Source organism: Hemicordylus capensis, chromosome 1, assembly GCF_027244095.1.
Source record: "Hemicordylus capensis ecotype Gifberg chromosome 1, rHemCap1.1.pri, whole genome shotgun sequence".
In the NCBI taxonomy this organism is placed as follows: Eukaryota; Metazoa; Chordata; class Lepidosauria; order Squamata; family Cordylidae; genus Hemicordylus; species Hemicordylus capensis.
Genome location: NC_069657.1, coordinates 453125245 through 453137511, shown reverse-complemented (window position 1 = coordinate 453137511; position 12267 = coordinate 453125245). Strand labels below are relative to the sequence as shown.

The 12267-nt window shown below is 47.6% G+C and overlaps 1 protein-coding gene across 4 annotated transcripts in view; it reads right to left on the bottom strand.

Annotated features, from left to right (window-relative positions):
- The window catches only part of KIF13B (kinesin family member 13B), a 188833-nt gene that overhangs the window by 173535 nt on the left and 3031 nt on the right, over positions 1-12267 (bottom strand). For all 4 annotated transcript variants that reach the window (XM_053248955.1, XM_053248978.1, XM_053248971.1 and 1 more), the window contains exon 2: positions 1129-1222. In XM_053248955.1, the coding sequence (XP_053104930.1) occupies positions 1129-1222 (94 nt within the window). The remainder of the gene's footprint in view (positions 1-1128; positions 1223-12267) is intronic.

Below are 12267 nucleotides of genomic sequence, written 5' to 3'. Positions count from 1 at the left end.
AACAGGTACTTACAAAGTAGCTGAAGCAGCATCTAGAAGTAGTGATCAAACACTATCTCACCAGAATCTGGGGGTTCATCTCTTTCTCGGGCCATCGCTCAAGGAAGCAGCATTTCAGCACCGCATATTTTGCTTCTTACAGATGGGTGCGATGCACTATCCATACTTAAGTGAAATCCAGACTCCTGACCTCCTCCGGCCAAGGATAAAGAAATCACTGCCCAGGGCTCTCAGGTAAATGGCTGCATTGTTTGAGGGCATGAAGATGCAGATGCATCGAAATTCACCTGAGCAGTCAGAGGTCTGCTGGTTTCCAAGGGAACTAGTCACAGGAGGTCAGAGATCAACGGAAGCCCATACAAGCCCTGAGACCTGTGTCAGGCCTGTCAAGGGAGTTTACTTAAATGAAGCCCCTGATGATGGGCCACAGCCCACAGCCCAAAGAGCCACATGATTAGCAGTTCTGGTCTCGAAGAGAGACATCAGAGTCAAACCACATCAGCATGAAGTGTGTCTTTGTTTAGTTCAGGGCTTATTTTAATTTCAGAATACGCAGGCCAGTGGGTACAGGCCCCTCGGCCACCATGCCATTTCCACCGCTGCCACAAAGCTATTACGGGCCCCCAGAAGTGGAAGGGGGGATCCACCAGGCCTAGGGGGCTGGGTGTGACTGGGCTGGACGGGCCCAAACCAGCACAAACTCATCCCACAGCTATGCAACGCATGGGCATGCCTTCCATCATTTCCCTCAAAAACCGGTCCCTGCATCCAGCAACCATCATATCTAGACACAGCACTCCTCCTGCGATCCTCAGCACCCACCCGCCCAGCAGAAGAACCAAGTTTACTCCAAAGTCAGAACAGATTTTCTTCTCAGAGGAGGAGGACATTACAGCCTGCCCTAAAACTGGCTGTCACATTGCAAACAGTCACATTTCATTCCCTGGAAAAAAGACACACACACACACACACACATGCGCACACGTTAGAGCAACTCATGCTGTGGCTGGAAATTTGACTCTGTGTGCACGTGGGGTGTGTGTGTGGAGAGCATCCATATTTACTCCAGAAGGCTCCAAAGCACGACCGATGACACCCGCCTTGTCTCCCTTTTCAGTCTCAGCTTACCTGGCATCTCCTTTCGAAAGGTTAGTGTTCACAGGATGAAGAATCACTTTGTTTGCATCCACATCCACCGCACATTTTGTATGCAGGTCTGTTTCTGTGAGAAACATGGGGTGGGGGGGAGAGGGGGGAGGAAATAAAAATGTCAAAAGCTGGTCTCAGAGCAGAGAACTGCAGCCCCCCAGGGAGGATACTTGTGTGCTAAGCTTGACGTCTGGCCCGGCGGCTCACCCACAGCATTGCAGCTGCACGCGCTGCTGCCGCCTCCTCCTCCAGCACTCTCCAGCACTCTCCAGAAGGGCCGTGCTGAGCCTCTCGCGGACTGAAAAGAAAGAGCTCCGCAGCTGGGTGGCCTCAGCTGCTCCTCCCAGCTTCCAAGGGCCGGTGGGGCAGCCAGGAGAGGGCCCGCAGGGCTGTTTCCAGCTGCCACAAGAGCTCCCAAGGCTGGCAGTGGCGAGAGGAGCAGGAGAGGCCACTCCCCCACTTAGCCAGAGGTGCCCGACACTGGCCCAAGGCAAGCAGCCAGTGACAAGCGGCATCTCTGTTCCACTGCCTCTCAGCCCCGCACCCTTATCCTTGTCCTCGTCACAGCCAATGCAGTTCTGATCCAGAGTCGGGGGAAGCCCCGGCTCTGTGGTGGAGCGCCTGCTTTGCACCCAGCAGGTACCAGGCTCAACTTGGGGCATTTGCAGCTGAGGAGGGCTCAGCCAGCAGGACTGGGACAGGCCCTTCCGGGCCCAAGACTTGGAGGGCAGCTGCCAGTCAGAGGTGAATAAGCTAGACAGAGCAATGGTCAGACGCCACAGAAGACAGCTTCGTGTGTTCAGTGTAACACAGGAGTCCTCAACCTCGGGTCCCTAGAGGTTGTTGGGACAACAACTCCCATCAGGCTAAAGATGCCCGGCTTTATTGCTACAGGCTAAAAATGCCCTGCTTTATTATATGAATATGTTCCTGTCCAGACTTTCTCTGTATTCTTATCCATGTCAAGCGTGGGCTCATAGGGATGGGATGCAACCCACTGACTGACACTTGTTTGAAGCTATTCTCAAATCCCCTCTCCTTCCACACCCCCTTGTGAAACTGAGAGCAACCTTTGGGGTATGGGACTTTTGGACTTAGTGCCAGGGAGGCTGGGTGCAAATAAAATGAAGATGGGGATCAAGGGCAGCTATAATAATCATCAGGAAATGGTGTATCTTCCCTAAATGCCTGCCTAGAGGTGGTAATAGGCTGGATGAGGGATAACAAACTGAAGTTGAATCCAAATAAGACAGATATAGGATGATGCTGAAAGGCATCATCTCAGACTGTGTGGGAGGAGATGGCAATGGTCAACCCCTCCTGTATTCTACCAAAGAAAACCACATGGCTTTGTGGTCACCAGGAGTCAACACTCGATGGTGCAACTTTACCTTACTGACTTGAGGAGGGGGTCGGGACGTGAGAGATGGTTTAGATCTGCCTGTTCTGGATGGGGTTACACTCCCCGTGAAAGATTGGGTATGTAGCTTGGGAGTGCTCCTGGACCCAAAGCTCTCTCTGGTTTCTCAGGTTGAGGCAGCGGCCTGGAGTGCTTTTTAACAGCTTTAGCCAATATGTCAGCTACGTACACCGCGTAAAGATGTACATATTAGGTGGTATAAAAATATGATAAATATATAAATAAATAATGCACCACAAATGCATAGCAGAATAGTTGCTAGCCCTGCAGCTAAGGACTCCCCAGCTTGCCCAGGGTCACTGCTATGAAGTTTTATTGAGCTGCTTTGTACAGGAACTGAATATTTGCCCTTGGGGGGAGAAAGATTAAAGCTGAAAAGCCTTGGGAACACCAATCCTACAGGCTGTCCTGTTATACACAATTGGGCTGGAGTTCCCACCCAGCCATGAATCTCACCATGTGACCCTGGGTCATCCCTCAGGCTAGCCTACCTCACAGGACTGCTCATAGGAGTAGGTTATAAATGTGTGGTAAATACCATTAGGAACACAGGAAAGGAAGCTGCCATATACTGACTCAGACCCTTGGTCTATCTAGCTCAGTATTGTCTTCACAGACTGGCAGCGGCTTCTCCAAGGTTGCAGGCAGGAATCTCTCTCAGCCCTATCCTGGAGATGCTGCCAGGGAGGGAACTTGGAACCTTCTGCTCTTCCCAGAGCGGCCCCATTATCCCCTGAGGGGAATATCTTCCAGTGCTCACACTTCAAGTCTCCCATTCATAGGCAACCAGGGCGGACCCTGCTTAGCTGAGGGGACAAGTCATGCTTGCTACCACCAGACCAGCTCTCCTCTCCACAGTTACGCAATCCACCACCATTCTCCAGACGTATGCTTATCATGCCCAGACACAAAGTCTATCCTAATTGCTGCCTGTGATGCAACAGCAAGTTTTCAACGGAATTAACTCTTCTCTCTGCAATTCCTTTAGCACAAGCAAAATGTTCACACGGACAAATTCAGGGTGACAAGGCCTCAGAGACATAGCCAGGAGGAAGGAGGAGGAGGAAGAGGGGTCTCTAACAAAGTCATCTGGAGGTGTGCTCTAGGAACAGGACATAAGACATTCCCAGGATTTCTTCAGAAAAAGGCATTTCAAGCACCTGTTACGGCGGTTAACCTCCCTTCACCTTTCCTCCCACTGCCAAGCTGCTGCTAATTCGGATTTGAAGTCACTGCACTGTAAGCTTGCAGATGCAGAAGATGGGATCCACCCATTCTGCCTGCCTATAAGGACTGGGGAAACCCCAGGAGCCCGATGAGCAGCTCCTAGAAGAGGCTGAATTCCATCTCCCTTCCCTACCTTACACAGCATTGCCACTCGAAGCAATAAGACGCTTTTGGTTCATTTACAAGGTAGACTTTGTGAGGAGAGGAGTTTGACCACCTTCCTCGATCCAGCAAAGAGAGAGGTGACCAAACTCCCCAGCACCCTGCAAGCTGGATACTACATGAGAGGCCCGGGTGCGCTTGGATGCCTAATTTTATTGTATTCTGTTTTTATAGGTTGATTTTAACAGTTAGCTTGTTTTAATTGGTTTTACCACATTGTAGACCACCCTGAGCCGTTTTGGAAGGGCGGTATATAAATCGATTAAATAACAAATCAATAATCAGAGCAGGCACAGGCCTCTCATTTCATATCCAGCTCACACGGCGCTGGGAAGTTTGGTCACCGCTCGCTTTGCTGGATCAAGGAGGGAGGCAGTAAAACTCCTTAGTGCTGGGCTTCTGAATACTCAGTGGGGTGGGGGGTGCCTAAGGTAAATAAAGAATACTCAAGAAGGGAGCAAAATTGGGTGGAAAAACACAACTGGAAGGCCACTGATTTCATTGGAATTAAAAACATGCCATTGCAAAGATAGTTATCAGTTATATCAGCTATATTTGGAACAAGAAGAGGTTCAAGTCCTTATCACCTTGGGAAGTGTTTGCTACAGGTGAATTGAAACCTAGGGGCATTACTCAGCACTGAAGACTGGCGTATCTCAATTTGAAGGACACAAAAAGGTCAGAATGAACTCAGAAGACCTTCTTGGGGTTGACAGTTTGGGATGAGTGACTAACGGATGCTGTTCATTTGTCCAAGTTCATCCCATGCTTTAGCCCAGCAGTGACAAACTTCTGTATCTCCACAAGTCTCACTCTATTCTCCAGACCTAATCATGCACCCGGAAATCATCATCAGGCACCAGCATTAAGTTAGCATCACCCAGCATCAGGGCTTCACAGGTGCAAGCACTTGGGAATGCAAGTTTGGATTAACATGGCATCTCTTATGCAGCCATTTTTAAAATTAAATAAGGCCTAGAATCACTTTTAAACATGGAAGACGTTTTCAACCACATAAATTGCAAAACAATTTACAGTTGAGCTTGTTCATCATAAAGGAAAGCCACCGTAAGCGGTGCAGCGGGGAAATGCTTGACTAACAAACAGAAGGTTGCCGGTTCAAATCCCTGCTGGTATGTTTCCCAGGCTATGGGAAACACCTATATCGGGCAGCAGCGATATAGGAAGATGCTGAAAGACATCATCTCACACTGCGCAGGAGATGGCAATGGTAAACCCCTCCTGTATTCTACCAAAGACAACCACAGGGCTCTCTCTGTGGGCGCCAGGAGTTGAAATCGACTCAACGGCACACTTCACCTTTAGGTTAAACACTACAATATTCCCATGTCAGAGATGAGGAACCAAGAGCACAAGACAGTGACATGCCCAAGAACATCAAATGATTCCACAGTTTTCCAGATTTTTAGCATCAGAAATCCATTCCACATTGACTTGTCAGCCCAGGAACCCTGGACCTTGATTTTGAAATTCCTGCACATCACAGGAAGTGAGGCATTGTGTTGCAAGATGTCAATGCCCAGCTGCTGGTTGGGCCCAACTCCCACCCTATATAAACCAAAACATGTGTATTTACAACACACCCACCCTTCTCCTCCAGCTGCACATCACAAGAGAAGATCAAACTGCCATTGCTGATCATCTCATGAAGGAACCCCCTGATCAAAACTCCTGGGGAAACCCAGGATTCCTACGACGGAAAACACCGAGATGAAACATTTAGGTCAGATTTGAGCTGACAGTGAATGTTTGAAGAACAGATGTTTTTAGTTATTCCTTGTTTATTTTGGAACCAAGCCCTGCTGCTGGAAGTGCCAGTCAGTGGTCAAAAGAGAAAAAGAAAAGGCATTAAAGAGATTCCAAAGCAAAACCACTCGCTGGGGAAATAAAACTGGAAAAGAAAGGAACTTGAGATGCCACATCTCCCTGTGACTTCTTCTGCCAACACGTGCTGGTTTGCAGATGTCTCTTTGCTGCAGCTTTAGCCCTGATTGAGAACTGAAATTGAACACTGACTCCATAGCAGGGGGGAGGAGAGAGAAGAGGGAAGAATCTAAGAAGCCCAGCTTATACACAACATGCTGCCAAGCATGCCAACCAAGCACAGAAGCCGGTGGAAACCGTCTCCTGCCTAAGCCATGTTGAAATGAACAGTCTGTTTCAGTGTGGCTTATGGTGGAGAAGTTTCCACGAGATTCTGCCCAAAGCCAACAAACTGCCAGGGTGGGGGGCAGATTTCTCTTGCAGTTTCAGCAAGTTAGTGGCTTATCTGAAGTTACAGTTAACAGAAAGGGGGGGGGGGGACACCAGAGCAGTGTGGCTTAAACCATTGCATCCTTCTGGCCTGGCTGATCCTCTAAAGCCCAGCCCTCAGACGATCCTTTCAAACTGTTGCCCTACAGAAAAAGAAGTCCTGGTACAAGCCATAAAATTTTCAGGCCACAGTAATTAGTTCGTTAATTATGCATGGGTACATCTGCCAGAAAAGATACTATCCTTGTATGGAGATCTCTGCTGCTAGGTAAGTTAGAAGCCCCAAAGGGCACTCATGTTGCCTTTGCCTTGTTCAGTTCTGAAGAGGAAAATACTGTATGCCTATACCTCAACAGAGGCATTTCCGAGTCCTGAATGCTTGGGGAAAGGAGAAATAAAATTCAAATCATAAAAAGGATTACTTTCCTGTTCTGCTACAGGTTTTTTTTTCCTGCTAAGCAAATAAATAATACGAAAACTGTAATTTATTGGGCAATTTCTTAACCCAGCAATCTGATCAACAAAAACCCTACCACAATGGAAGGCAGTACTCTTATGAATATGCTCCAAAGGGGATATGCTCCTAGGGACTTCTCTTAATTGATCTTGCAGTTTTGATGTTTCCGGTAGCTGCCAAAGACACAGAAACAGGGTTGGTTTAATAATAATAGAAAAGTTGGGAACTCTACTAACAGTGCTGGGACATGGACAGCGGTCCAAGGCTACAGAACCAGACTGTCTGGTTCGGATGAATTTTATTTTCAAACCAGGACACTTAACTCACAAGCATGAGAGAGAAAAAGAGTGCGACAGCTTGCACAAAGATTGGAATTATAGCAGACTTCCTGGCTGGACGTCGTTCTATTTTAAGCATGTTGAAACAAACCACACGATCCACATACTTTGCTGCCCTAATACCATACAGATTTCCAAGATGGTACCACTTCTGCTGTACAAGTTGGTTTATATGCAGAGGGGAGTCATTCCACTTACTGGGCTGTAGCTCAGAGGCAGAGCTTCTGGTTTGCAGGCAAAAGGACCCCGGTTCAGTCCCTGGCAGCATCTCCAGGCTGGGAAGGACTCCTGTCCGAAACCCCTGGAGATCCACTGCCAGTCATTGTTAACAACCCTGAGCTAGCTGGACCAAAGGTCTGACTCAGTACAGTGGGCCTTCGCCAACCGCGGGTTTGCCAATCGTGGATCTGAGTATCCATGACTGGCAAACTGTCACCCCCCTCACCAACTGCAACTTGAGTAGTTGCGGTTGGCACCATTAAAAAAAAAAGTGTGACAGATTTCTGGGGCCAATTTACGGGGGTCATTTATGGGGTTTGGGGCCGATTTTGAGGGGTTTGGGGGGTCAGGGGGATTTTTTTTAACCTTTTTTGGTGGGTTTTAGGCACTTCGGCATTTGAGATTCCCCTAACGGCCTCTTTACAATGGGATCCAATGCCTCGCCAACCACGAACCACAGGGGTTTTCAGGAACAGAGCCGTCACGGTTGGCGAGGGATGAATGTATAAGGCAGTTTCCTATCTCCTATGTTCCAAGCAAATTAACGTATTATTCTTTTTAAACTCCGAAAAGTCTGAGAACAAGGCTCACAGGGCTTTCTGATACAGCGAGCAGGCTGTGGAGTGCACCACTTGCACTTCTCACTGCAATTAGTCTTATAATAAACTTCAGCTCATAGCCACATACTTGAATGTCTGTCACCTTTTTGTTTCAAAGACCCACAATGCAATGGCAGTGCAATGGTTGTATAGTTTTTAAAAAGAAAATCAAAACCTATCACAAAACACAATTTATGCAGGGACGGGCGTCGACTGTCCTGTGTAAACAGGTTCTTGGTCAAACCAGGGAATCAAGTGCACACTGTATAATTACCGGCACAAACACACACAGCAAGAGGGCCTGCCCAAGGAAGGCCAAGTCAATTCCATTCCACTCCATCAACAAGTCCCATAAATCAGAAACGGGAAACCAGGAGCCCAGATCTGAGACTCCAGCCCACATTTTATGACTTGCCAATTTAGCCCAAGATGCAGAAAAGAAAACTTCTGTGGTGGTCAGGATCCTTTGGGATGGGGCCGCAGCAGCAGCTCAGGGCTTTGCCTACAAACAGGCCCAAGGGCAATCCCCAGCAATGCGGGGGCGGGGGGGGAGATACCTGTTAGGGCAGGGAAAAGACCCACATCTGAAACTCTGGAGAACACCTGCCAGTCAGTATAGACAGTTCTGCACAGGATAGACCAATGTTCTCACTTCTTCTTCTTCCTCTTATTATTATTATTATTAATTATGTATTTGATTTCTATACCACCGTTCCAAAAATGGCTCAGGGCAGTTTACACAGATAGATAGATAGATAGATAGATAGATAGATAGATAGATAGAGAAAGAGAGAAAGAAAGAGAGAAAGAAAGAAAGAGAAGATGGATCCCTGTCCCCAAAGGGCTCACAATTTAAAAAGAAATACAAGATAGACACGAGCAACAGTCACTGGAGGTCCTGTGCTGGGGGTGGATAGGGCCAGTTACTCCCCACCCCCTGCTAAATAAAGAGAATCACCACGTTAAAAGGTGCCTCTTTGCCCAGTTAGCAGGGGTTTAGTACAAGACAGCCGCTTATGCCCAGCTCTTTGCCTCTCCCACTGCCACATACTAGGTTGAACAGAAACACTGACCCAGGACAGTCACACACACACACACACGTATACTACAGTGTATATGCACATAATGAGAACAGGCGTGAGCTTGTTTCTGTAGGCGACAAGGTCTTGCAAATGCCTCAAAATCTTACACAGACCTAAAGGCTCCTTCACAAGGCACTGCTGCATGCAATGGACCGTCTCCAAGCTTGTGTGCACAAGGTACTGTGACCCAAGCCCAAGAAACAGCCTCTGCAGAACACAGGGTAGGCCTCAGCAACTTCAAATGACCCTGCACAGATTTTAATGAAGTCCAGCCAAAGGCCCCTGATAAACTGTTCTGGATACACTGCTTGGGGCTAAATCCAGTCTGCACCTTTAGAAGGTGAAAGGGAGAGTTAAAGGGCCAAAGACTGGGGGAAATATGGCTCCAGGGAACAGCAGCATTTGAAACCCAAAGCACAGATCACTAAAACATCTTCTCCTGATAAAGCTATTGTTAGGGCAAACAATGGCATGCATTAGACACCATTTCCCCAAGGCAACGCTTCTGCGTGTGTGTGTGTGTGTGTGTGTGTGTGTGTGTGTGTGTGTATACTGCAGAGACAAGAGCAACACTACAATCTCAAAATAGGAATGCATTTCCCCCTTGTAAAAACTGCTTAAGAAGTTATGTGCTCCATTTGTGTCATGTGCTTGTAAAAATAGATCTAAGTTTTAATAACAAGCACTACATAAGATATATAAAATTAGGAGAAGTATGGCCACTCTGCAACTATATATTTACAGTTTGTGTGTGCTCAAATATTGGAAGGGCAGTATACAAATCAAATCAATCTATAAATAAATAATATAGATTATTCACTCTGTTGAGGAGGATACACATTTTAAATAAAATAAATAAAGCCCATCTACCCTTTCCCTATTATTGGTCTCACCAGCTGAAGAAAGAACAGGCCAAAATTATTGTGTCTGCATTAATAATTGATTGGTTAAGTGCCGTCAAGTTGGTGTCGACTCTTAGCAACCACATAAGATAGATTCTCTCCAGGATGATCTGTCTTCAGCTTGGCCTTTCAGGTCTCTCAGTGGTGCAATCATTGCTGTCGTCATCGAGTCCATCCACCTTGCTGCTGGTCATCCTCTTCTTCTCTTTCAACTTTCCCCAGCATTATGGACTTCTCAAGGGAGCTGGGTCTTCGCATAATGTGTCCAAGAGTAGGACAGTTTGAGCCTGGTCATTTGTGCCTCGCGTGAAAATTCTGGATTGATTTGTTCTATGATCCATTTGTTTATTTTCCTGGCTCCCCATGGTATCCTCAAAAGTCTTCTCCAACGCCAAAGTTCAAAAGCATCAATGCTTTTTCTATCTTGCTTCTTCACAGTCCAGCTTTTGCATCCATAGAGTATCATGGGGAAAACCATTGTCCGAACGATTCTAATCTTTGTAGGTATAGACACGTCACGGCATCTAAATATTCTTTCCAAGGCAACCCTACCAAGTGCTAGTCTGCGGCATATTTCTTGACTGCTGGATCCTTTACTGCGATCCTAAAAAGCAGAAGCTATCCGCCACTTCAATGTCATTACCAGTTCTGAGGCTGGTTGCTGTACCCATTGTCATTAGTAATCAGGTATTATTGAGAGAACACTTGACAAAAGATGAGGCGAGAGGTCACTGCCCCAGGCCCCCCCTCTAGAAACAGACACAAGGGGATTGCAGAGGGAGGGAGGAGAAGCAGAAGGAGTATGTTCTCAAGAAGCATATTCCATGTACACATCCTCCAGCTCTGTTGCAGGACGGATTAGAGTAGGAATAGGAATAGGCTACCCTGGCTCACCAGATGTTGTTGAACTACAACTCACATCATCCCCAGCCAACAACAGCTGGAGAGCCAAGGTGGCCAACTCCCGCACTCATGGCTCATGCCAAAGACTTCAAGGCAGGAGGCACTGGGCCACCATGGATCTTATGATGTCCTTCCATATGCCAATAACCCCTTTATAAGAGGAGGAGACAGGAAGCTGGCGGGAGGTGGAAGTTAGCAAAGGACCTGGCTGCAGGGGCAATTGAAGGGGAGCAGAAGGCAGCTACCGTGACCAGGGAGAGAGGGGCCAGCACCGTCTTTCTGCCCCCTGAACTCCTTGGCCCACGTTTCCCCAAGAGAACCTCCATAAGGGAGCCCCCTCGCCTTACCACAGTGATAGATGTCAGGGCTGCAGGACATTAGAGAGAGCGCATTTGGATCATGTCCAAGGTCTACCTAGTCCAGCATCCTGTTTCCCGCCGGAGGCAGCCACCTGCTGCCACACATGCTTGCTCACCGCAGTTATCTGGAAAGGGAGCAACGCGAAAGCTATGGTGGCCCGAAGTGACCCTTTACTTCCCCAGTGAAGGTTTTTCTGGGGGCTTTTGGATCAGGAAGGGTGGAGCTGCACTTCAGGGCAACCAAGGCAAGGGAGTGACCTTACTCTTGTCTGGAGGACTTAAGAGTTTATATCAGATACGGGGAAATGACTTCATTAGCAAGCCAGATGTTGCCAGTTCGAATCCCCGCAGGTATGTTTCCCAGACTATGGGAAACATACGGCAGCAATATAGGAAGTTTCCCAGACTATGGAAAACACCTATATCGGGCAGCAGCGATATAGGAAGATGCTGAAAGGCATCATCTCGTACTGTGTGGAAGGAGGCAATGGCAAACCCCTCCTGTATTCTACTAAAGACAACCACAGGGCTCTGTGGTCACCCGGACTCGACACCAACTCGACACACTTTACCTTTACCCTTGCATAGCTTTATGCAGGGCCAAATCGGAGGCAAAGAGGCAGCTGGAACTGGGCAGCCTCAGGGATAAGAGCAAATGCTGTTTTGTTCAGCATCTCATCCAACTCCTCTTGCCTTACAGCTCCTGGGGCACACCTGATGGTTCATGCAAAAGGTGACACTATTCAGATCTTCTACAATCAGAATTACAAAGGCAGCATATGAATAAGTGATAAGAAAGCAGATGTGCACCTATTTTCCAAGCTCACAGAAGAAACCTCCCTGCCCTCAGGTGTTTACAGTTCCTCATGCCACTTTCACTGTGTGGAAGACCATCTTTAAACATTTCCTAGCATTAGGATGCTAACCAGGGTCTACTTTAAACTTAGCAAATGTTTGTTAGAAAAATAGTATTTTGGGTCATTTAAGCCAAAAGCATTTGGGTGATCAAAGTATTTTACACTTGCATTAGGAGAGCAGCTGGCGTTGTGGCAGCAAGCATGAATTGTCCCCTTTGCTAAGCAGGGTCTGCCCTGGTTTGCAACTGGATGGGAGACGACATGTGTGAGCCCTGTAAGATATTCCACTTAGGGGATGGGGCCTCTCTGGGAAGAGCAC